The sequence below is a fragment of the Nyctereutes procyonoides genome, unplaced genomic scaffold (assembly GCF_905146905.1).
Source record: "Nyctereutes procyonoides isolate TBG_1078 unplaced genomic scaffold, NYPRO_anot_genome, whole genome shotgun sequence".
NCBI classification, from domain to species: Eukaryota; Metazoa; Chordata; class Mammalia; order Carnivora; family Canidae; genus Nyctereutes; species Nyctereutes procyonoides.
Genome location: NW_026575037.1, coordinates 2,779,754 through 2,802,346, shown reverse-complemented (window position 1 = coordinate 2,802,346; position 22,593 = coordinate 2,779,754). Strand labels below are relative to the sequence as shown.

Here is a 22,593-nt window from a genome sequence, read left to right as displayed (position 1 = left end):
GAACATTTAAATCTAGAGGAAAACGTCTGATTGGTTTAGTAGGGCATGGTAATGTGTGGTATATAAAGCTGCTCAGAGAAAAAACTATTGCAATCTTGAAACACAGGTACAAATTCTCATTTTATGCAAAAATTCAGGTTTTATTTTTACTTATTCTTACATTGGTGGGAGCTGATTATCAAGAACTTATAGGCAAACAATAACTTTTCTACCTCTTAGCAGAACAAAAATACACACAATGTGGCATTATCATTAGGCAAGACTTGCTTTTTTACATTTCACACAAGAATACAATATTATCCTGTTTTGAACAAATGCCCAGATTACTAAGGAAACCATCTTTGGAGGAAGTGTTTAATAAGCATATTTTATTTAAATAAATCCTCCAGGAGGAAATGGGAGAATTCACTGCCTTTACTTAGAAGGCTATGTAAGTAGTTATCTGTCAAATTTATCTGTGCAGCTCACCAACATTTCCTCATTGGAAACATCAATATTTCCACATCACAGTTCCCAAAATGACTTTTAAAGTCTTAAAATTCTGTGTCTCCTTTGGCTTGCTTCTCTCTTGATTCCACCCAGGCTTTATTAATGGTTCGCTTCATATCATCATCTCCATCTTCATAAATTTTCTTTAGCACATTCATCAATCCCTCACTGGGATCTGTTTCAGTGTCATAGGAGGGCTTTCTGTAAGAAAAAGAAAACAATCAGTAATGGAGATAGATATCTATCTAAATGATCCCATTTACTGATATGATATGGCCCTTAATATAATTAGTGCCTCTGGCTCTATGTCCAGGAAAGACTAATTAACTTTACATTTTTCACTTCTCTCATTAAGGGCCAGCTTGCATAACTAGGTACTGAGGATGGAACAAGAGAAAAACATGGTCCTGTACACAGGCAATTTGTTCTAGATTTAAGTCAATTCAGATACAGATAGTTCCTAACCCTAGCCAACCAAGTGCACCAGGCTACAGGGGAGGGAAAGAAACAAGTTAATGTAGGACATCACCGCTGCAGTACATTCAAGCAGAGGAACAGGTTGACCTAGAATGGAAGTATCTTTAAATAAACACTTTTTAGAATAGCCATTAAGTAGGATAAAAATAGTCTTTTTTACTCTATGCCAGTAAGAGTGAAACTAATTACATATGAGAAACTTCTGTGGAATTCAAAAAGTGTATCTAGGTATCTGGGACTAATGAAATGGAACCTCTGGGAATGGACACACAAGCTACATAGAAGCACAACTGGCCGGGCTCCTGGATGGCTTATTTGGTTAGGTGTCTGACTCTAGGTTTCAGCTCAGGTCATCATCATCTTGGAGTCAAGAGATGGAGAGCCCTGTGTCAGGCTCTGTACTGGGTGTGGAGCCCCTTTAAGATTCTCTCTCCCTTGGCTGCGCCGCATTCCCCGCCCCCCCAAATCTGCTTACACATGATGCCTCTGTTAAAAGCCCAGGGTTAAGAACCAATACAAAAGACCCAATCAAAACTAAGTCCACTGTAAAAAGCAACTTCCTGGACATGTGCCCTCCTTAGATAAGTGGACAGAAAGATGTAAGATGCCTGGGTTACTCAGAAGACATTAAGAGGTAAATGGTCAAATCACATACAACTCTTATCTACAATGGCAAAGTGTTAAAAATCTACAATCCCAGCAAAGAATACATTAAAATTCTTAAAGAAATGAAAGTAAACTCACTCTTTCTCTTTGCATTCTTTTTCAACCTGAGTCAGGTAGTCCCACCGCGTGTTTTCTGCTTTCTTTCTACATAAAATAAGAACTGTATCTGTCTTGACCTGGAAGAAAACAAGTACAACTTACAACATGTGGCGATAAACATGGTTATTTGGAAAACATTTTCTCAATCAAGTTACTATTATGTTAAGACAAAAAACAAGACAAAGAAGGTGTTAATGGGGTTTGAGGGAAGAACTTCATTAGGAAAGGCCTCTGTGAGGTGAAATCTGAGCTGTGACCCAAGATCCAGAAGGGCACAGCAAGATAGGCTATAAAACAGGATGATTTTGGTGTGTCTGATTTAAAAAAAAAGTAAGAGCGATCAGAGACAGGCACAAAGCAAAATCATATAATTTCAACTGTTTCAACAACAATCCATGTAATTCCCAGGATTCTTTTGAGTATTTATTCAACTATGAGATTAATGGATGAAGGAGGAAGCACGGAGACACAAGCTAATTAATAAATTATATTCTAATACTGCCTTTAAGCTGCTACATAATTATGTAAACACAGATGGCAGAATGGCACATTTATGTACCAGCTGCATTAAACCTTATTTAACTTGAAAAGAGATTATCTGAATTAGTGAAAAGTGTAGTAGTTTAAAAGGCTACTTATTTTTATAGATTTTACTAATTCTAGTTAGGCTAAGTCCTTAGCCTAACTTAGCTTAATTAAGTCTTTTTATGTATCAAAAATTTAGGTATGGTGCTTCTAATAATAGCTACCATTAATTTAACCATTTTATATGTATTTCATTTCAGTATATAATTTCAGCTTTGTAAAATAAATTATTCCCACTGTACAAATGAGGAAACTGAGGCACAGAATGATTGAGCTGCCAGAAAGTCACAACTAGTAAGTGGCAAAACTGACATTAAAATTCTTTTTTTTTTTTTTTGACATTAAAAGTCAAGCTTACTCTTAATCAATTTAGAAGCTTATTCCCCTCCTGATTTATTTTTTTCCCCTCCTGATTTAAATGCAATATTCTTATAATGATCTATTCTAGAGGCAAGAGTTGACAAAGGGCCAGATAGTTAATATTTTAGGCTTCTGGCGCAGCTACTTAATTATGCCATTATAACATAATCAGCGCCAGAGAACACACAAACAAGAGAATAGGGGGGCCTGTTCCAGTAACATAGCCATCAGGCTGTAGTTGCTGATCCTTTACAGAAAAGAAAAATTCTAGTTTGTCTCAATTCTAAATTAACGTGGTTCAATTTAATGAGGTTTCACAATAAAATAAAAGCAAACTTACCTTTTTTGAACTGCCTTCCACAGAGATGGGTTTTAAGAGATTGTTCACAATCATGGAGTAACTCTTCCCATTTAGATTTTTTACCAAAAGATCAAATGACCTACAATACAATAGTGAATACATGATCTTTCTGGTTATATGAGAGGTGCTCTATAGCTCTTGTGGGAAAAAGCCACAAGTTTTATTTTAGGATGTGCATTTGTCCATCCTTGGTGATATTAACCTCTTCAAAGTAGGTGGAAAGGAGAATTCTAAATTTAAACAGTTTTAGAAACTGACAAGAAAAGGAGTAATAAGGCAATCTCTGACTTAATGATCACTATACTTCCCATTTGTGAGAACTCACCTCTCTGTGAAATGCACCTGCACATTCTCGGTGGGGACTTGATGAACTCCAGTTAAAGTAATGTAGATTTTCACAAATTTATCTGACTGATCCCATCCTAGTAATAACAAAAAAGGGACATGAATAAAGTCATATACTATCTCTAGAACAGCAAATGCATATGGCTCCTAAAACTGTTGGAAACTAAATTCTGGTATTAGAAACATGGGAAATATTAATAATATAAGAAATTTTCTAGATGGAGAAATTGAACTTGTAACAGTCAAGTAATCTACCCCAAATTAGGCATCTAGCTAGTGGCAGAACTTCTAAAATCCAGGTTTTTTAAACACAGAGCTCCCCCCTTTTTAATTCCTTAGAATAAGGAATATGATCATTTAACACATTCTTTAAGAATAGCTCATTTTTCTACCACCACACACAAAAATAAACTTAAAATAGACAAGGACCAAAATGTGAGACATGAAACCCTAAGCTTCTAGAAGAGAACATGGACAATAATGGCTTTGGCATTGGCCAGAGCAACATTTTTCTAGATGTGGCTCCTGAGGCACAAAACAAAAGCAAAAACAGTTATGTCTACACTAAAATAAATAGCTTTTGTATATAAAAGATCAATAAAATGAAAAGGCCACCTACTGAATGGGAGAAGATATCTGCAAGTAATCTATCTGATTAGGGGTTAATATATAAAATAAAGAACTTGCATATAATTCAATACCAAAACCCCTCAAACAATCCAATTAAAATATGGGCAGAGGACCTGAATAAATGTTTTCCCAAAGGACATACAGTTAGCCAAGACACATGAAAAGATGTACAACATCACTAATCATCAAGGAAATACCAATCAAAACTACAATGAGATGTTACCTTACATCTGGTCAGAATGTCTAGAATTTAAAAGAAAAGCAAAAAACAAACAAACAAAAAACCATGAAATAACAAATGTGAGTGTGGATATGGAGAAAAAGGAACCCTTGTACACTGTTGGTGGGAATGTAAATTGGTACAGCCAAAGTAGAAAACAGTTATGGAGCTTAATCAGTTAATTCAAAATAGGAATACCATTATGATTCAGTAAATTTACTATGGGGTATTTACTTGTGGAAAACAAAAACACTAATTTGAAAAGATACATGCACTCCTATGTTTACTGCAACATTATTTACAATAGCCAAAAGAGGGAAGCGACCTAAGTGTCTGTAAACAGATGAATGGATAAAGATGTGGTACATAGGACAATGGAATTACTACTACTCAGCCATAAAAAAGGAGATTTTGCCATTCACAACATGGATGGCTCTAGAGAGTATTATGCTAAGTCAAATACTGTATGATTTCATTTATATGCTGAATCTGAAAAACCAAGCAAAATCAGAAATAAATCCATAAGTACTGAGAACAAACCAATGGTTGCCTGGGTTAAGGGGAAGAAATAGGCACAGTGGTAAAGGGGTGTAGGAGATACAGGCTTCTAGTTATGGAATGAATAAATTGGGGAGAATATAAGGCACAGCATAGTATAGATGACACTGTAATAGCATTGTACAGTGACAAATGGGTAGTTACACTTGTGAGCACAGCATTAACAGAAAGGTGCTGAATCACTATGCTGTATACCGGAAACTAATGTCTCATTGTGGATCAACTATACTCAAATTTAAAAAACAGTTTCTTTTTGTGGAAATTTTGTCCTGTACCTAAGGATCCATAATTCTCTATTAAACTAATGGCTAAATATTAGTATTACCTAATTTCATAATCATTTGTTTCTCTAAGCAGTTCAAAGGCAATCATAGCTTTCTCAATTCCCTTCCCTGACACAGTAAAATATAGGTCCGATTCATCCAAATCTAATTTGACTAACCTACCAATATACCTACTAAATGCCATTTCAGTATATATTATCAAACTATTCATATTAGTCTCTAACCTACATGAATTCTGTCAACAAAAAAATACAAACTTCACATAAAAACGTTTACAAATTTATTGTGTATATATATATAGGTTGTGTGTATATATATCCTTGACTGTCCCTTGCTTGGTCCTACGGAATAGAAATGTAATGTTAATCAAAAGACATTCTAAAGGATTTCTGAAGACCTACATCTAGTTTCTTCCCATTCATTTGATCCATCTTCCACATTGAGTTCCACATTGAGCATTTCTCCCTTAACACAAATCCAGGTTGCTGGGTATATACCGTAATCCTATAAGCTTAAACCAGTTTCTTATAGTCAAGTACAAAGCATACCTCACTATACTATACTACAGCTCTTAAGCACAGCACAGTTTTCCATTATGACAATATGGAAAATACATGCTGCCTCTCATGGCTCTATGCGTGTTCTCTGCTCACACGATCCCCTTCCCTTTCTTACACTTGCCAAATTCAACCTTCAACCTCAAATGTCTCTTCTAAGTCTCCATTACCTACCTCCTTCAGATTACATCAGCTGTATTCCCACAAAACTTCACAACCTTTGTTTCATTTGAGCAAATATTAAGTAATATTTGTCCTAGACATTGCGAGCACAAAGAAAAATGACTATCCCAAAATGATCTGAAGGAAAATGGTATCATTTACATGTTATGGTGTTAGTTGTATGTCTGTGTCCTAATCACACCACAAGCCAGGATTGGGTCTTGGTCACTATTGTGCATCTACAGGCCCAAGCACAAGAGTGACATAGATCAGGCACTCAAAACTGTTTCTTGAATTTACCTACATTCCTTTCTTTAGATAATACTGCGTGTTGTTTAGCAAAATAAAATGCAAAACAGGATTAAAACAAAACAAGCTGTGTTCCTTAAATGCTGAACATATTTCAGAATAGGTTCATTCTCATTGCCACTCACTATATATATCATCTTGCTCTCGCTGACAGCTTTTAAATCTGTTCTTTCCCTTTTCATCTCTTCCAGAGATCTTAATAAAATGGGTCTTGTCTTTCAAACCACCAAAAACACTGAGACTATTTTAAAAATTGAGTCTAGTGGGTCACTACTGAGAAATAAGTTGCTGGAAGGCAAAAAGGGCTGGATGTAGGGTAGTGAGTCATACCGTAATTACTGATTTTTACTGTATATCCTGTTGTAATGGGAGCAACCACAGCAGCTGGCTTCTCATTGTCAAGAAGTTCTGCTTTTCTCTGTGATTTCTGCTGCATCTTGTTCTTGATTTCTGTCTCGATCTTGGATTTTTCAACTGTAAGGGCATCACGTACTCTTTTTCTATTGGCCTTTTCCAGAAGCACCTTCACCTCTTCTAGATCTTTCTGTAGCTGTGTTAAAATAGAAGGTAAGTTAGCTATGACAAATATAATAATAGCTGGATATTGTGCCTACTAGTAATTTCAGCTTACTGAAAAGCCAAGAATTGAAAGATTCATTGAAATTTTCTAGGGTTGGGCTGCAACCTGAGATTCTTTTCTCCAGCCTATTGAGCTGTAAATAACTAAAGCTTCCAAAAACTTAAAGTAACAATAATGAATCAAGCCTATATTTTCTAGTTTGGTAGCTGTTATCTGCCTTTGTTTTGGAACATTTTATTTACAAGATACTGTGATTCATAAAAGTTGAATGAAGCAATCTTATATTTATGGATTTCCTTAAAACATGTTTAGTCATCGTATTAGGAATTTTAAAAATCTTAAAAAAAATAAGCGAATACACAATGAACATGGTGAAATGCTACAGCAACTTTACTGAGTGAGGTAGTCTACTTTCTGTGACTGGTTCTTACCCCAACTACTAGACATTAAAAAATTTCTATTTTTAAGAAATAAAAAAAAATAAGACATTATGATGCTTTTAAGAAAAAGTCTTGGGACGTCTGGGTGGCTCAGTGGGTGAACATCTGCCTTTAGCTCAGGTCGTGGTCCTGGGGTCCTGGGATTGAGTCCCACATCAGGCTCCCCAGAGGGAGCCTGCTTCTCCCTCTGCCCATGTCTCTGCTTTTCTACATCTCTCGTGAATACATAAAATCTTAAAAAAAAAAAAAAAGAAAAAGAAAGAAAAGGTCTTGGTTCTGAATCTCCTTGTTAACGTTGTAGTCAAAAGTCTGGGTCTTAGCTGCCCCATAAAGGAGAAGAACCTAGGCAAAAAATCCAAACTGCGACACACTCCTGGATCACTGAAAAACCACCTGTTCTTTTCTCTGCGTGCCAATACATAGCCTACCAGTGTTTATTTCTACTTTCTAGAAAGAGGGCCAATATTTTATGAAGTTCTATAGTTGAAGACACTATTTGATAATTAATCAGCTTAAAACCTTTTCCCCAGTTATCCACTGACATACTACAAATGCAAAAGATCCTTGCAAACAAGGGTTTCATTTTTCTTAAAGTAACTACATTCTGGCTTAATAGCAATCTGACATTGTACACTTTAGCCTGAGATCATATTTTAAAAATGGAATATAAAAGTCTTTAAATGCAGGGATCCCTGGGTGGCTCAGCAGTTTAGTGCCTGCCTTCGGCCCAGGGCGTGATCCTGGAGTCCCAGGATCGAGTCCGGCGTTGGGCTCCTTGCATGGAGCCTGCTTCTCTCCCTCTGCCTGTGTATCTGCCTCTAATGAATTAAAAAAAAAAAAAAAAACAAAAAAAAAAATAAACAAAACTTTAAATGCTTGATAACTCAGTATAATGTCCAAGTAGAGTTTTTAAGTCTTTGTTATCTAAGTCTTGCAAAATGAAGAGAAAAACAAATGCTTTCTACCCCTTAGTCTTTTATCATCTCATTTAACTCTGATGCTCTCACTTCACTTATCGTTAACTACTAGGATGGTAAATAAAAAGTCCAACTGTGGCAGTCTCCTGTCCTTATTTATCTACTCGCCTCCCCCCAAAAACTCATATTATGGAGACAAAACAATACTGCAATTTCATCTTTTTAAGCACAGATCCAAGATGCTTTTGTTCGAAGCAGTATTTCATTATGGTGATCTTTTAAAAAATTCACATGGATTCTAATACCAATATGATAAAAATTTTGAAATGTAAAATCAGTGTATTTGTTCCCAAGTAAGGATTCAGGTAATAACAACAACAAAATAGAAAATATATCAAGTCTAAACAAGATGTTTTATTTTTTTGACTGGATAGATACCCTTTTTTCTAGCAGACTTAACTCTGAGAATTAGGGATTCTCAGGCCCTCTTTACAGCCAGTTTTGACTCACATACTATAAAAAAAAGGGAGCCACTCTAATTCTGAGGCGACTTTCCAACAGACCTATTTTTAATTCCTCAGTTCTGTTATTTGCAGACCTGAAACCAGTAACATTGATCCCTTTGGTACTTTTTCTGCACACATACTTATGACATAGATACAGCAGTTTCTCATCTAATTTACCTCAGCATTCGTGTTCCTTATGCAAAATCACACATTCCTTTTACCCCCACCCATAAACATATTCAAGCTTTATCTTATCTATTTCCGAATTCTTCAACAAGAAGCATTAAAACCAAAGGGTCTCAAAATAAGCAAAGGACTTTTGAATACAGCCATCACATCAAGCACATGAAAAAAGATGCTCAACATCTTTAATCATTTAGGAAATGCACATCAAAATCACAATAGGATGCCACTTCCCACCCCCAGGGTGGCCAATATCAACAAAAATCCCCCTCCCCCCAATAAGTCTTACAAGGGTAGGTGGAAACTGGTGCCTTCATACAGTTTGTGGTAATGTGGTACAGCCACTTTGAAAAAAAGAATTCACGAGCTCCTGCAATTCCACTCTTAGGTACACACCTCACAGAATGGGAAACACGTCCACATAAAAAGTTGTACACAATATTCACAGCAGCACAGTTCACAATGGCCAAAAATCATCCAAATGTCCATCAACCGATAAAAGAGAAACAAAATGTGGCATATCCATATAATGGAATATTATTCAGCCAGAAAAAGGAACGCCCGCCACACCACGGAGGAGCTAGAGATTGTTAAGTGAAAAAAGCCAAAAAGCAAAAAAGGCCACATACCGGAAGATTCCATTTATATGAAATGTCCACAATAGGCAAATCCACAGAGACAAAGCAATTAGTGGTTGTGGAGGGGCAATCGGAAGGGATGGCCTAATACACTTAATAGGTTTCTCTTGATGATGACGTGAAAGTTGTGGAATTATAAAGAAGTGACAGCTGTGCAACACTGAATGTACTAAACAGCAATGGACAACACACTTTAAAATGATTGAACAGTGAATTTTATACCAAACAAAAACAAGCCCAGAAGCCTGAGTGTATTTTTAACTACCTCAACTGAGGAAAAATCCCTGATTTTGAAGAGGGCTAATACGGAGCTAGCCATAAAGTGTGTCCGTAAAGCCACTGCAGAGGTGATTTCCCAGGGCACTCGGGCAGCCAAGGCCTATCTGTAACACAACACAGACCCGGGGCAAGGTATCCACTGTAATACATACCCATGCACACACGCATTTTCTTCATCTACAGCAGATTCTAAGGACTTCCAAGTCAAGTATTAATGAGATTTCTCAAACTTGCTCATATTGAGGGAAAGATTTCCAGAGAACAAATCTAGTTAACACTCAGCAGTATCATGTATGGAGAACCACCTTGGGCCAGGAAAAGGGCCATGCAAGTACGGTTTATTCCCATTTTGAAAGTGCGCGAACTAAGTCTTCAAAAAAAGTCGAGCTGTTCCTGTTCAGACTTCACAGAGCTTACCAGAGAAAATGGCTATTTCCCACCGCTAGTAACACTTAACCGTCCAATTTACTTAGTTTTAAAGCCCACACAGCACGCTACAGTTTGCCAAGCAGTGTTCCCAACATTTAAGAGGAGTACCTGGCCTTTCTAACTCTGAAATGGATACTGCTGCGGGGCCGAGAAGCGCACAGCTCGCCCCGATGCACACAGCCACCAAAATGCGTCGAGGAAGCGGGACTGGACGCCACGCGCCGGGAGCCTCACACGGCGGAGGGCACCTCGGTTTCGGCAGCCAGCGTTCACGTAAAGCAGCCTCGCGTCCTCGGGCTCGGCCGGCGGGAGCGGCGGCGCCTGAGGGGAACGTGAAGGTGACCAGCCCGCCCCGCTCCCCGGGGGCACCACTTGCGGCCGCGCACCCAGCCCGCGGCCAGCGGAGGCCGGAAGCCGGCAGGGGCCGCTGCAGGTGGGCGGCGGGTCGGCTGAGGCAGAGCTCGGGGAGCCGACGACGCAGGAAGGAGCCAGGGAGGCGGCCGCCGGCTCCTCCGCTAGGGACGCGGGGCGGGGGGCGGGGGCGGGCGCGAGCGCCGGCGCTCGAAGCCCCGCACGGCCGCGGGAGGAAGATGAAGCCAGACCCTTACCTCTTCCAAAGCTGAAGCCATGGTCGGGCTGATCAGGCAAGGCCCGAGCCGCAGCCGCGCAGGGGAGAGAACAGGAAACACCGCACGGAACGCGCTCGCCCGGACGCAGGCCCCACCCGCACGGCTCGCAGCGCCCCAAGCCTGCGCGCACACCCGACCCGGCGCGAGACCCGGCCCGCCTCCCGCACGCGGCGCCTCTGGAACCTTCGCGAGTCCGTCGCCGGCGCACCCGCCCCCCTCACTCCGCGCGCGCACCGCCCGCCTCGCCTAGCCCCGCCCCGCCCCGCCCCGCCGACCCTGGTCCCGCCCCTCCCGCCGAGCCTCCTAGCAACGCTCAACTCTCGCGAGCAAACCAGCAGCTCGAGAACGGTAACGCCTCTTCCTCCCCGCCCGGGAAACTGTACGTGTTCTACTTTGACCTCGCGTGTCCCCGCTGCGCAGTCGCAGCTCAGAACCGCTGTCATGACGCACCTTAACCCAACCCCGGAAATAACGTACTGGTCTTTGGGGTCCAAACCGGAAGTTGAGTAGAGTCGGCTGGTTTCGTCCCCTGGAGGGCTGCCATCTTGTCTAAACCTAATTTATGAGCGTTTGCGAGAAAAGGACCCCAAGGGGGAGAAGGGGCAGCCTTTTTATGTTAAAACGGAAAAGACTGACGGTTAGTGTCCTGAAGGAAACAGTTCGGTATTCCGTGGGTTCCGACGCCCTCGAGAGGTCACCACGGTTTAGCGTCTACGATGTGTTGGCGTCATCACGGAGCGCCATGGGAGGGGGTGGGGGTTGCGCTGGCCACGTGACAGGGCCCAGTGGAGCCGCCTGGGGTTGCGGCGGCTGGTCCCGGCTCTCGCGGTGCCCGGCCGCAGTGGGGCGCCGCCTTTCCCCGTTGACTGGATTGCTGCTCTGGTACCTTCGTCCCCTTGAGCGAACATTCTGTGACTCAGGCTTGAATTGGATTTAACTGAGCCTGTTAACCAGAGAAAACGTAGGCTGAGTTTTCCTGGGATTACATCATCTTCCTCCTCTTTTCAGATCATTCTAGCCTTTGGCCGCCGCAAAACGTCGGCAACACGATTGTGAACACATAGTGACCTCTGGAAATGGTTTTCCACCAGTCCGCCCTCACTCCGCTGTACACATGGCCCAAGGTAGCGACTAGAGTCAGCGAGGCTGAGGAGGGTGAAAGCTGCCAGAAGGGTGCGGGCTGACCACTGCGCAGTGGAGGACTGGAGGGCGCCTGGGAAGTGGACCAATTAGGGCTGCTTAGTAAGCTTGCGACTCGGACCTGACGTTGGGGGAAGGAGCCGGAAGCGCTCCGGTCGTTTGGTTTTATTTAAATGAAGGCTAAAGCCAGCAAAAGTCATTAGGGTGCTTAAAATCAGGCTGGTCTTCCCTTGGATGGGGAGGACGATGGCCGCCATCAGGAGGCTTTGAGGTTCAGATAAGGTCCTGTTTCTTGATTTGGATGTTGGTTACAGGTGTGTTCACTTTGTAGCAATTTCATGCAACTGTAAACTTGAGTGCAATTTTTTTGTATGGAATACCCAGCTAGAAGTCATATTTAAGTACGTCCAGGAGGCCGTTTTCCTGAGAAGGTGAAATGTTAGGCTGATACATCACCGTTGTCAAAATTGATGGAATGAACTCCGAAGATACGTGCGTTTTGCTTTATAATAACTTCCTGTTTTAAAAAAAGTGTCCAGCTAAAAGCCTGGGTTTATTTGCACTTAAATAGGAACAAATAAGCCATTGCACTGCGTGAAAGCTTGACGTAAGGCAGTGGTTTTCTTTTCTTTTCTTTTCTTTTCTTTTCTTTTTTTTTTTTTTTTTTTTTTTTTTTTTTTTTTTTTTTTTTTTTTTTTTTTAGGCAGTGGTTTTCTAAAGCTTGACGATGGACGTGGGGCAACTCCCTCTACCACCAGGTAGTCTAAAGTTAGGTGATTTATTTTATTTTATTACTCGTCTTTTTTTTTTTTTAATTCAAGTTCATTAACATTTAGCATAGTACTAGTTTCAGGAGTAAAATTTAGTGATTCATCAGTTACGTATAACACCCAGGGCCCATCTCAACAAGTGCCCTCGTAATGCCCGTCAGCCATCTTACCTCCTCCAGTAACCCTTGGTTTATTCTCTATAGTTAAGAGTCTCTTATGGTTTGCTTTCCTCTCTCTCTCTCTCTCTCTCTCTCTCTCTCTCTTTTTAAGATTTTATTTATTCATGAGAGAAAGAGGCAGAGGGAGAAGCAGGCTCCACGCAGGGAGTGCAACGTGGGACTCGATCTCGGGTCTCCAGGATCAGACCCTGGGCTGAGGGCGGCGCTAAACCGCTGAGCCAGCCGGGCTGCCCTCCCTCTGTTATTTTATTTTATTTTTCTCTCCCTTCCCCTGTGTTCATGTTGTTTCTTAAATTCCACATATGAGTGAAATCGTTATGGTGTTTGTCTTTCTCTGACTTATGTCGCTTAGTGTAATATACTCTAATTCCATCCACATTGTTGCAAATGGCAAGATTTCATTCTTTTGATGACTGAATAATAAATATATATACACACACACATCTTTATCCATTCATCTGTCAACAGACATCTGGGTTCTTTCCACAATTTGGCTATTGTGGACATTGTTGCTATAGACTTTGGGGTGCAGGTGTCCCTTCAAATCAGCATTTTTGTATCTTTTGGGTAAATATCTAGTAGTGCAATTGCTGGGTAGTAGGGTAGTTTGATTTTTAAGTAAAGTTAGAAGATTTTAAATACCATCTGTTATCCAGTGAGTCCTAAATCAGTGTCTTCAGCAACACCTCTCCTCGAGCTCCACATTCTGTCTCTGCTTGGATGTCTGAGAAGTACATCAAATTTAGCTTATCTTAACAACAACAATAACAATCTCCTCCCAATCATCTTCGCACCCCAAATCAGTTTCTACAGTTATTCTACAGCTCTGTGAATGGTTACCTCCTGCTCCTATTTGCTCAGGCCAGTGAGTCATGCTTAAGTCTTCAATCTCAGGTTCTGCTTCCTATCCTACAGCAAGACTTATTGGCCTTATCCACAGAATACATGGATAATCATAATCAGTTTTCACAACCTCCATTTCTACTACTGAACACCAAGCCATAATTATTTTATCTGGATTTTTAGGCTCAAAACTGATGACTGTGCCTTTACAGTTAGTTTTCCAAAAAGCAGCCAGAGTAATCTTTTCAAATCATATTCCTTTGATTAACAACCGCTCAATAGTTTGCTGTTAGGCTTAGAATAAGTGCAAACTTTATTTATTTATTTATTTATTTATTTATTTATTTATTTATTTATTTATTTATTTATTTATTTATTTATTTTATTTATTTTGCAAACTTAACATGACCTAGCATATACTGCATGATCTTATCTCACCTTTGTATTATGTCTCATCTCACAGCTCCCCCGTCTCCCTGGTTTAAGCATGCATGTTGTTCTTGAATCCACGGAGTTTGCACTCACCTCAAAGTCTACTCTGTATTTTTCTCTCTAGGATGCTTTTTCTCCATTCCCTCACATAGATCATAACTTTGCTTTTGCTTTTTTTTTTTTTTTTGTAAAGTGCTTTTTAATTTTTAACCAAAAGGATCATTAAGTTGATATAAGGTTTTTGGGTTTTTTTTTACCAAAATATTCATCATAATGTCAGTCAATATGCTTAAGCAACATGATTATTTAATGAAGGTTGAGGGCACTTGTAATTTGTGTGAATTTAACAATTAGAATTTAAAATTCTTTAAACTCTTATAAAATTATAAATTGATAATATTTCTCCAAATTGAAGTCAGGTAACTTAATCTTAAAACAATTTGAAATTTAAGTACAATTGTTAACGCAACAATGAATAAAGACAAGTTTGCAAGACAGATATAAAGATGAAAATTCAAAAATAAACAGAAGAAATGTAAACAGTTATAAAATAGCAATTTATAAACATTGCTTAGAGCAAGGCTATTCAAAGTATGGTCCATGAGCTATTAGCAACCCATCCCAAACGAAAGAAAGAACTTGTGCCAGAATGAAAATCAATTATATCATTAATCAGCTGACTTTTTTTTTTTTATAACAAGACTTTCTTTAAAGGAAGAAATGTACTGATATATACTCTGGCACAGGTGCCTTATCTCCTTACCGGCTGCAGAACACATACTGCTTATGTCCTTAAAGTGCCACTATAACTTTACCACTGAGTTAACTTGACCCTGGAGAAAAAAATTAAAATAACAATTGTAACTGTCTTCTATACTTTATTTTTTTAACCCTATTTATCCAAAAAGCAAAGTTACTTCCTGGGATGGAGACACCATCGAGGATAGGATGGGCCAGGGACGTGAGGATGAGGTAGCCGGATCCCTAGCTAGGGTGGGTGACACCAGGAACATACCCTGACACCTCCTTGCTTTTCTTCCTCTTGCCTACAGCCTCCACTTTTCTTTCTCTTTGCCCATCACCTCTTGGATCCAGCCAGGGATTCCCTCCTGGGCCTATGAGAGGTGAACTAGGTTAGAAGCAGACACCAGGGGATCCCTGGGTGGCTCAGTGGTTTAGTGCCTGCGTTCAACCCAGGGTGTGATCCTGGAGTCTTCTGATTGAATCCCATATCAGGCTCCCTGCATGGAGCCTGCTTCTCCCTCTGCCTGTATCTCTGCCTCTCTCTCTCTGTGTCTCTCATGAATAAATAAAATCTTAAAAAAACAAAAAAACAAAAAACGTAGGGCTGCTCTTCCTGGCTGTATTAGTTAGGTTTCAATCAGAGAAGCAGAATCAGTAGCAGATACTTATTCCAAGGAGCTAATTTACACAATTGTGGGAACTGGCTAAGCAAGTCTAAAATATGTAGGCCAGACAAGCAAGAATGGATTATAGGCAGGCTGGGCCCCATGAGAACAGGTTGAAACTTTCATCCACAGAAGTCAGAGAGGGAAGAACTCCAGTCTTCTCTCAAGGAAATCTCAGCCCTGCATTAAAGCCTTCCACCAGATTCAATTAGGCCCACCCAGATTATCCCAGATAATCTCCCTTACTCAAAGCTAACTGATTAAGAGCTTTAATTACTACGTGCAGAAGATTTACATAGCAACACTAAGTATTTGGCTGAATCACTGGAGAGTGTAGGCTAGCCAAGTTCACATATTAAAAACCACCCTTACCAATCTCCTCCCCATCACTCACCATTTCTCTCAACCCTCTTACCCTGTTTTTATCTTCACAGTACTTATTACTACCTGCAATTTATTAGTCTTCCATACTACAACAGTCATTCTCCATTGGAGAGCAGTTGTGGACATTTTGTGTACTCCTTCCCCCTCAGACATTTGGCAATGTCTGGAGAAATTCTTGGTTGTCACAACTGGGAAAATACTACTAATATGTAGTGGAGAGAGACCAGGGATGTGACTAAGTATCCTATTATATGCAGGACAGCCCCTGCAAGAAAGAACCCTTTGGCCCAATATGTCAGTAGTTTTCTCTGAGGTCGAGAAAAATTCTGTGCTAGAGTTTAAGCTTTCCAGAGGCAGGATCTGTTTGTTCACCTCATTTCTAGCACTTTGAACAGAGATGGGTATAGTAGGCAGTCAGTAAATTTGCTTGAATTAATTTAATAGACCTGGTGGTCTGCATTTTATTTTTGTTATTTAAATAATTCCTATTTGGTGAGCCTGTGCTAAAGCCTGAAATTCTTGCAAATTTACCATGCAGGTAGACTTTTAAAAGATTTTGTTCTGTCTCCAGTAGTCAGTAATCAAAAGTTTTGTTACAATAGAATTTCAAAAAGGTGAAATCTAGAATCCCATGCAAACATAAAAGGAACATGTGACAAATATTCAGTGCAGTTAATGAGGGAACCAGTCATATGTTAAAACTGTTATCAAAGCGCCTTTGCATAATGGATCCTTAGAGGCAATTTATTTTTATTTTTTTAAAGAATTTATTAAAAATAAAAAATAAATAATTTATTTGAGAGAGTAGTGGGTGGGGCGAGGCATAGAGGGAGAGAATCTGAAGCAGACTCCACACTCAGCACGGAGCCTGATACGGGGTTTGATCCCTGAGATCAATGACCTGAGATCATGACCTGAGCCAAAACCAAGAGTCAGATGCCCATCCAGCTGAACCACCCAGGCACCTCAAGTTCAATTAATAATAGAATGTTAGTGTAAGGTTGCAGAGTTAGATACAAACTGGCTAATGTCTTGCCAAGGTAATAAGCCATATATAACCTTTGGAGTTATCCATTCCACTGAAAAGTTAAATCTACAATTTAACATGTAACTTCACTGTATTGGACCTTTAATCAGTAGTGAACAGTGAATTTCATTTACTGTTCTTGTCGAGAACACCCATGACTTTTTTTTTTTTTAAGACTATTTCAGAGAGAGAGAATGAGCATGAGCCAGGGGGTGGGACAGAGGGAGAGGGAGAAACAGACTCCCTGCTCAGCAGAGAGTAGGACTACATGGGACTGGATTCCAGGACTCTGCGATCAGGACCTGGGCCTAAGGCAGGCACCTCGCCAATTGAGCCACCCACGCGCTCAAGAACACTCATGACTTCTAACTACCAAATTCAGTAGATATTTTTTGAATATTTTTGCTGTTTTACTTTTTATGTAAAATTTCTCATTTTTTAAAATACCACATGGGCCGGAGTATGTGACTCTTGATCTTGAGATAGTGAGTTTGAGCCCCATGTTGGTGTAGAGATTACTAAAAAAAAATTAAACAGAATACCACATGGGCCAAACAACAGAGGTCTGTGGTCTGGGTTTGGACCACAAACTGTAGTCCTACAATCTCTGGTTAATGTTCTTAATACATGTGGAATTCTAAGAGAGCTGACTAATCTCTTGGATTTCACTTAGGTTCCATGAACTCCCAGAACAAAATGCAAATTGGGATTCTCTGCACTTTGCCTCCACTTCGGAGAACCACTTCGGATAACTGCTCTGGAGTTCGGTTTGAATTATAATATCACCCACTGTGCTGTGTGTTGAAAGGCTTGCAGCAGTGACCTCATTCAGGATTAGCCAATTTGGTTTTTGCGAGACTTTGGAACTGGACCAAGGGTACAAGGGTACGTTAGTCCATCTCTGCTGGTGACTTGAAGAGAAAACGTGAACTTGATGGTTGTCCACTTGGAAGCAAGAAAACTTATTTTCAGAGGGAGAAGCAGCAGCAGGTAAGCATGACCTGGCAAGATGGCAGAGGCCTGATTAGGAAAACAGCTGCTGAAGTTCCTGATGGCATTCCTGTCCTTGTCCAACCCCTCTTCAGGCCCAAATATTTGGCCTTTAGGAGATGAATACACCTGTTCCTTTTAGTTAATTGCCTTATTCTTACTAAACTAGCTGTGAGTGTCTGGGTACTAGCAACAGGGTAGTCTCCGTAGAGAGAACAGGGCTGTAGGCACTGGCGGTGCTGCGGCACAGTATCATTCTGCAGGGGATAGCCTGGAGCCAACTCCCAGCAGTTTCTCCAGTCAATGTAGTCTAGTGTCAGTTAAGAAGTATTACATAAACATTGGGCTCAGATGATTTAGAATAAAGTCAAATAGAAACAAATCAAAAAGACTATTGGGACTTCAGAACGAATGTGTATTACTGCTTAATGGGGCCAAAGGGGCAACAGAAATCATTGAAAACATCACTGACTCACAAAAACAGTCACCTTGTTACCTTCTTGCTTGAATTTGTTTATTTCACAAGGCTTCATTCACACAGGAAAACAAGATACTAATCCAAGTTCATAACTGTTATAAAAGTAAACATTTGTTGGGACAATGTACAATAAATTGCACTTTTCTTAACAAGCATTACATTTACACCAATAGCATGTACTATACATAATACATGGAATTATGGAAACATCTAATTGGTCAGTGTTTACAGAGGCTGCTCCCTCAGGTTTCTCTCTTCAGTTAGCACTATTTGAGCCAATCAATTCCTTTATTCTAGAACCTGTTTTCGTTAGGTCATGGACAAAATCATAGAATTCATAAAAATAAACAGTACAGACTTCCTACTACCTCCCAAGCAAGGGAAAGGTAGGAAGTGATGCTGATTAAGACATTTTCCTTCATTTGAACTGAAGATCCATACATTATGCAAAATACCAAAAATGGGAGAAATTGATACAAAATGCTATTGGGTCATCTTGGATTCTGGGACCATCTCCAGCTTTATTCTTGTGCTTTCATGACACCAGAGTCTTGATGCATTTATATACTTAAGTTTCCTATATTTTATTCCATATATAATATATAGTTATTTAAAGTTACATTTTAATGGAAAAGATTTTATGTGTTAACTTATTGCCAGTGAAAAAGGAAAGTAACTTAAAATGTTTATTTTCTACTCAATGAATCTTTTTTTTAAAGTTTTCAGAATACTACTAATGATAAACCAAGGATTGAGGTGGGGAGAATGAGACATGTTGATGAAGATGTTTTTGTAACAGGTAACAAATTCATTTGGGGATATGCTTGACATGTAGCCTTTTAGATGGAAGCCAGGAAGGTAACATCTGACAGCTGACTGTAGTCACTAAGCCACTTGTAAACATCCACTTTTCTCATTACAAACTCATGAACATCCTCTCAAATTAGAAGGATTCATTTTGAAAACTTTGGAGAGATAAGGAAATTCCTAAGATAAAGGGCTTTACGTGTGTTACATGGAAGCCACTGTAAGAGAGGAAGGATGTTCTAGAGCAATTCGAGTTCAGTGTGACATCAGCATGGCAACCAGAGGGAAAGACAGTTTTATATCTGGTTGTAGGACACACAGGCCACTGAACTCGTTTGGCCTTCTGTAGGTGATTGCCATGTGTGTATTTAGTCGCGTGGTACCTGGCTGTACAAAAGAGGCAATGATCCTCTATGTAAAATTCTATCAGTCACGCACACGTACAAATCGAAGTGTTCACATCAAACAACAGCGTTTGTCCATTCTCTCATCTATTTGTAATTGAAGCAAGAAAATCAGAGCTATTTAAGAGTGGCTCTTTTTTAAAGAGTAAGTTATACAACTGAATCCTCTTGCTAAGTAATTAAAAGTGTTCTTTCCCAGAGAGAGAAAACAAATAAGGTATTTAATTTTTTTAAAGCTCCTTTTCCCTTCAAAGGTTCCTGAAATCAGACAACCGCCTTAGAATAGTTAGCGGGCTGATTGCAGCTAAAGAAAACTCAATCCCTTATGTTAGTTATACGTGCGGGCTTCCTCCTCAGTAACTGATCAGCTCCTTTAAGGATCTCTCATCTCATGCCCTGAACTGTGCATTCTCTTGTTTTTCTCACTTTAACTGGGAAATAAAGCCACTAGTTATTAATTGGAAAATATTTTTAAAAAATGGAGTAGGGGGTTGAGAAAAATCTTAAAACACAGTATAAAAGAATGAAATTTTGAAAAAAAAAGAAACAAGTCTTCATTATCCCAACATCAGTACAAAGATTGCTTTTGTACTTTGGAAATTTAAGAAAAGCCAATGAAGAAATTATGAATTTAATAGCTGGAAAGGTAAAGAGAAAGAGAGAGAGAGTGGTTGTATGGAAAGAGAGGCCAGAGGCCTATATGACATTCCTATTAGTGTTTCTATTAGGCACTCATACACAGAGCATTAGGGAACTGAGAATTTCTTTGCATTAAATTATATGTAACTAAATATAATCAAATTGCACCATGGCTCAGGATGTGAAGCTAGCAAACATATGCACTGCAAAATTCAGCTGGGTTTTTTCAGCTTTAAAGAAAGTGTTAAACAAGAATCTCAAGATATAAAAGCTAATGAACTAAATTACCAAAATGAAATGCATTCCCTTAACTTATTCAGCAGAATTTAATGAGAAGAGAAATCATCACTCTTTAGAATGCTACAAGTCTTGGATTTTTGGAGGAATGTTTTATACAGCATATCCTAGGAAAAGATGAAGAACACTCTAGAATACTTGGAAATTTCCTAGCTATCTGGGCTGGTTGATGTTTTTCTAAAAGAAATTCAAGAGAAGAGTACCAATTTTCAAATATATTTCAAAATAAGTGAAATTAAAGGTAACAATTACTTAATACTATGATGCATGAGTTTTCAAAAAATACATGGGGAAGGATATGTGGTTTGGGGCAGTGCTAACATAATGAATAATCATATCATATACCAAATTTTGAATTTTCTTTCTAATATTGCAACTGACCCAAAGACCCTGCAGTGAGGAACAGTTTAGACTTATGGTACCAATACACATACCTAATAAGTATGATATGGAACTGAAGAAGAAGAAAAAAATCTATAGGTTGCCATTAAAATCGTTTGAAAGAGTTAAGAGAAAATGCAAAAGACAGATTACACATTTGGAATGTATGTACCTGGTGATTTTATTTAAAGAAAAAAAAATATAAGGGGCTCTGGAACTGAGCCAGGTGTATAGGTGAGGACTGAACCTACAGCCATACTATTTCTCCCTCAACTACCATGTAAGGAAAATTATGCACTTTAGGCATTCTGTGGAATGTGCTGATTTTTGGAAGTTAAAAAGAGCTATGTACAGTAAAACTATAAGATTCACAAAACAGAAAACGACATCTTTAATTTAGCTGGCCATTTGATAAGGCAACTTGTACAAGGCTTCTTGGAATCAAAGCATAAAGTACCAGCAAAGCTAAAAAATTATACTAAATGATTTACAGAAACAAGTACCAAGATGCAATTTTCCAGCCATTATATTAAAAAAAAAAAAAAAAAAGAACCAAAACCTTTTCTAAATCACCAAATAGGGACTATCAAAGTCAACATAGACACTCAGAATGCTGGATTTTTTTTTTTTCTTTTTTGGTACAAGGAAATGAATATTATAATGGGAAATGGGAGGACAAAACAAAGAATTCTGTAAGAAAAGTATTATATGATGAGTGTAACAAAGGCTACCATCCATATTAGTTTTATGGGTTGTAAAGGATATAATAACTCAATGATAGGGACTTAACTTTTTAGAGTTTAATGATCATTTTGGAGGAAAGGATCTACCATGAGCAACTCGACACATGCTCCTGGAGTTGAGATAGTTCTTATTTAATTTTTACTTCCAAGAACGTATTGCTTTTAATTGCAACATATGGCACAGATGAAAATCACTCTGGCGCTACAGAGTTTAAGATTCGTTGCAAGAGTATGTTCAACAATGAAGCCAAGGATGAGTATCAATAAGTGTTATTGTACATAGCCGACAGTAGTTTGGTTGGCGTAAAAGGGCCAAAGCCTCCGAACGAGCTTAGAAAATGGGAAAATTAGTTTTGCTGTTACCAAAGGATTTCCAGCAAGGACTATTTAAATAGACCTGTTAAATATAATTGAAAAAAACTATTTCCACCAACTTTTAAACAATAGCTTTACCTTTCCACGAGATATGCATTTCTATAAAGATTTTATATTCAATCAAAAATGTTACCAATACATTTGCATCTCTTTATCTGGGGTGCTAAGGACACATTTTTTAGGGAGATACAGACATCAGTAAAAGTTATCTAACAGTAAACTAAGATGATGTGAAGCTGACCTTTATTCCCCATTCCAGAACTTTGAAAAGGTATAGTATATTAGTGTTTCCTTAGCAAATCTATGTCAACATTAAATGAAATACTCTGTCCCTGGTTCTCTATTTCATATGAAGCACGGTGGCCAAACTGGGCCTTTCTAGGCTTCTCTGGAAAAGGTTCCCTAATGCTACAGCTCGCAATAGCACTTCTGACTTAGCGCTTGCTGGAAGTCGTAACTGTGTTCATACTTAGGAATCTGCAATTCCTGTGTAGAGTTTCTCAAAAAGACCTGTTAGGATACTAGGGCCAAATGATTTCTCTTATCCTGCACTTATCAAAATCTCAGTTCCTTTCATCTAGTGTGTTTTCTC

General features: G+C 39.2%; 1 protein-coding gene and 1 long non-coding RNA gene across 3 annotated transcripts; one reads left to right on the top strand and one right to left on the bottom strand.

Moving 5' to 3' along the window:
* Nucleotides 1–119: 119 nt before the first annotated feature.
* On the bottom strand, nucleotides 120–10,921 carry CACYBP (calcyclin binding protein). Its single transcript, XM_055319469.1, has 6 exons — nucleotides 10,683–10,921; nucleotides 6,433–6,652; nucleotides 3,363–3,459; nucleotides 3,017–3,116; nucleotides 1,711–1,808; nucleotides 120–690 (listed from the first exon to the last, which is right to left on the bottom strand). Exons 1-6 carry the CDS (start codon nucleotides 10,701–10,703, stop codon nucleotides 534–536), a joined length of 693 nt encoding a protein of 230 aa, XP_055175444.1. The 5' UTR covers nucleotides 10,704–10,921; the 3' UTR covers nucleotides 120–533.
* Nucleotides 10,922–11,154: 233 nt separating this feature from the next.
* LOC129506071 (uncharacterized) lies at nucleotides 11,155–22,517 on the top strand. Of its 2 annotated transcripts, none has more exons than XR_008663690.1 (3): nucleotides 11,155–11,340; nucleotides 17,561–17,877; nucleotides 19,075–22,517. It is a non-coding gene; the product is annotated as an uncharacterized LOC129506071 (long non-coding RNA). The 2 variants fall into 2 exon arrangements; XR_008663689.1 differs by lacking the exon at nucleotides 11,155–11,340 and adding an exon at nucleotides 11,513–11,827.
* The last annotated feature ends 76 nt before the right edge of the window (nucleotides 22,518–22,593 follow it).

Excerpts from the sequence above, each read along its gene's own strand:
- CACYBP (XM_055319469.1), bottom strand. The coding sequence starts at position 10,703 with ATGGCTTCAGCTTTGGAAGAG. Across the intron at positions 6,653-10,682 it reads TGGCTTCAGCTTTGGAAGAG|CTACAGAAAGATCTAGAAGA; the intron begins GTAAGGGTCTGG and ends ATTTTAACACAG. Across the intron at positions 691-1,710 it reads AAAGAATGCAAAGAGAAAGA|AAAGCCCTCCTATGACACTG; the intron begins GTGAGTTTACTT and ends TTTTTCTTACAG.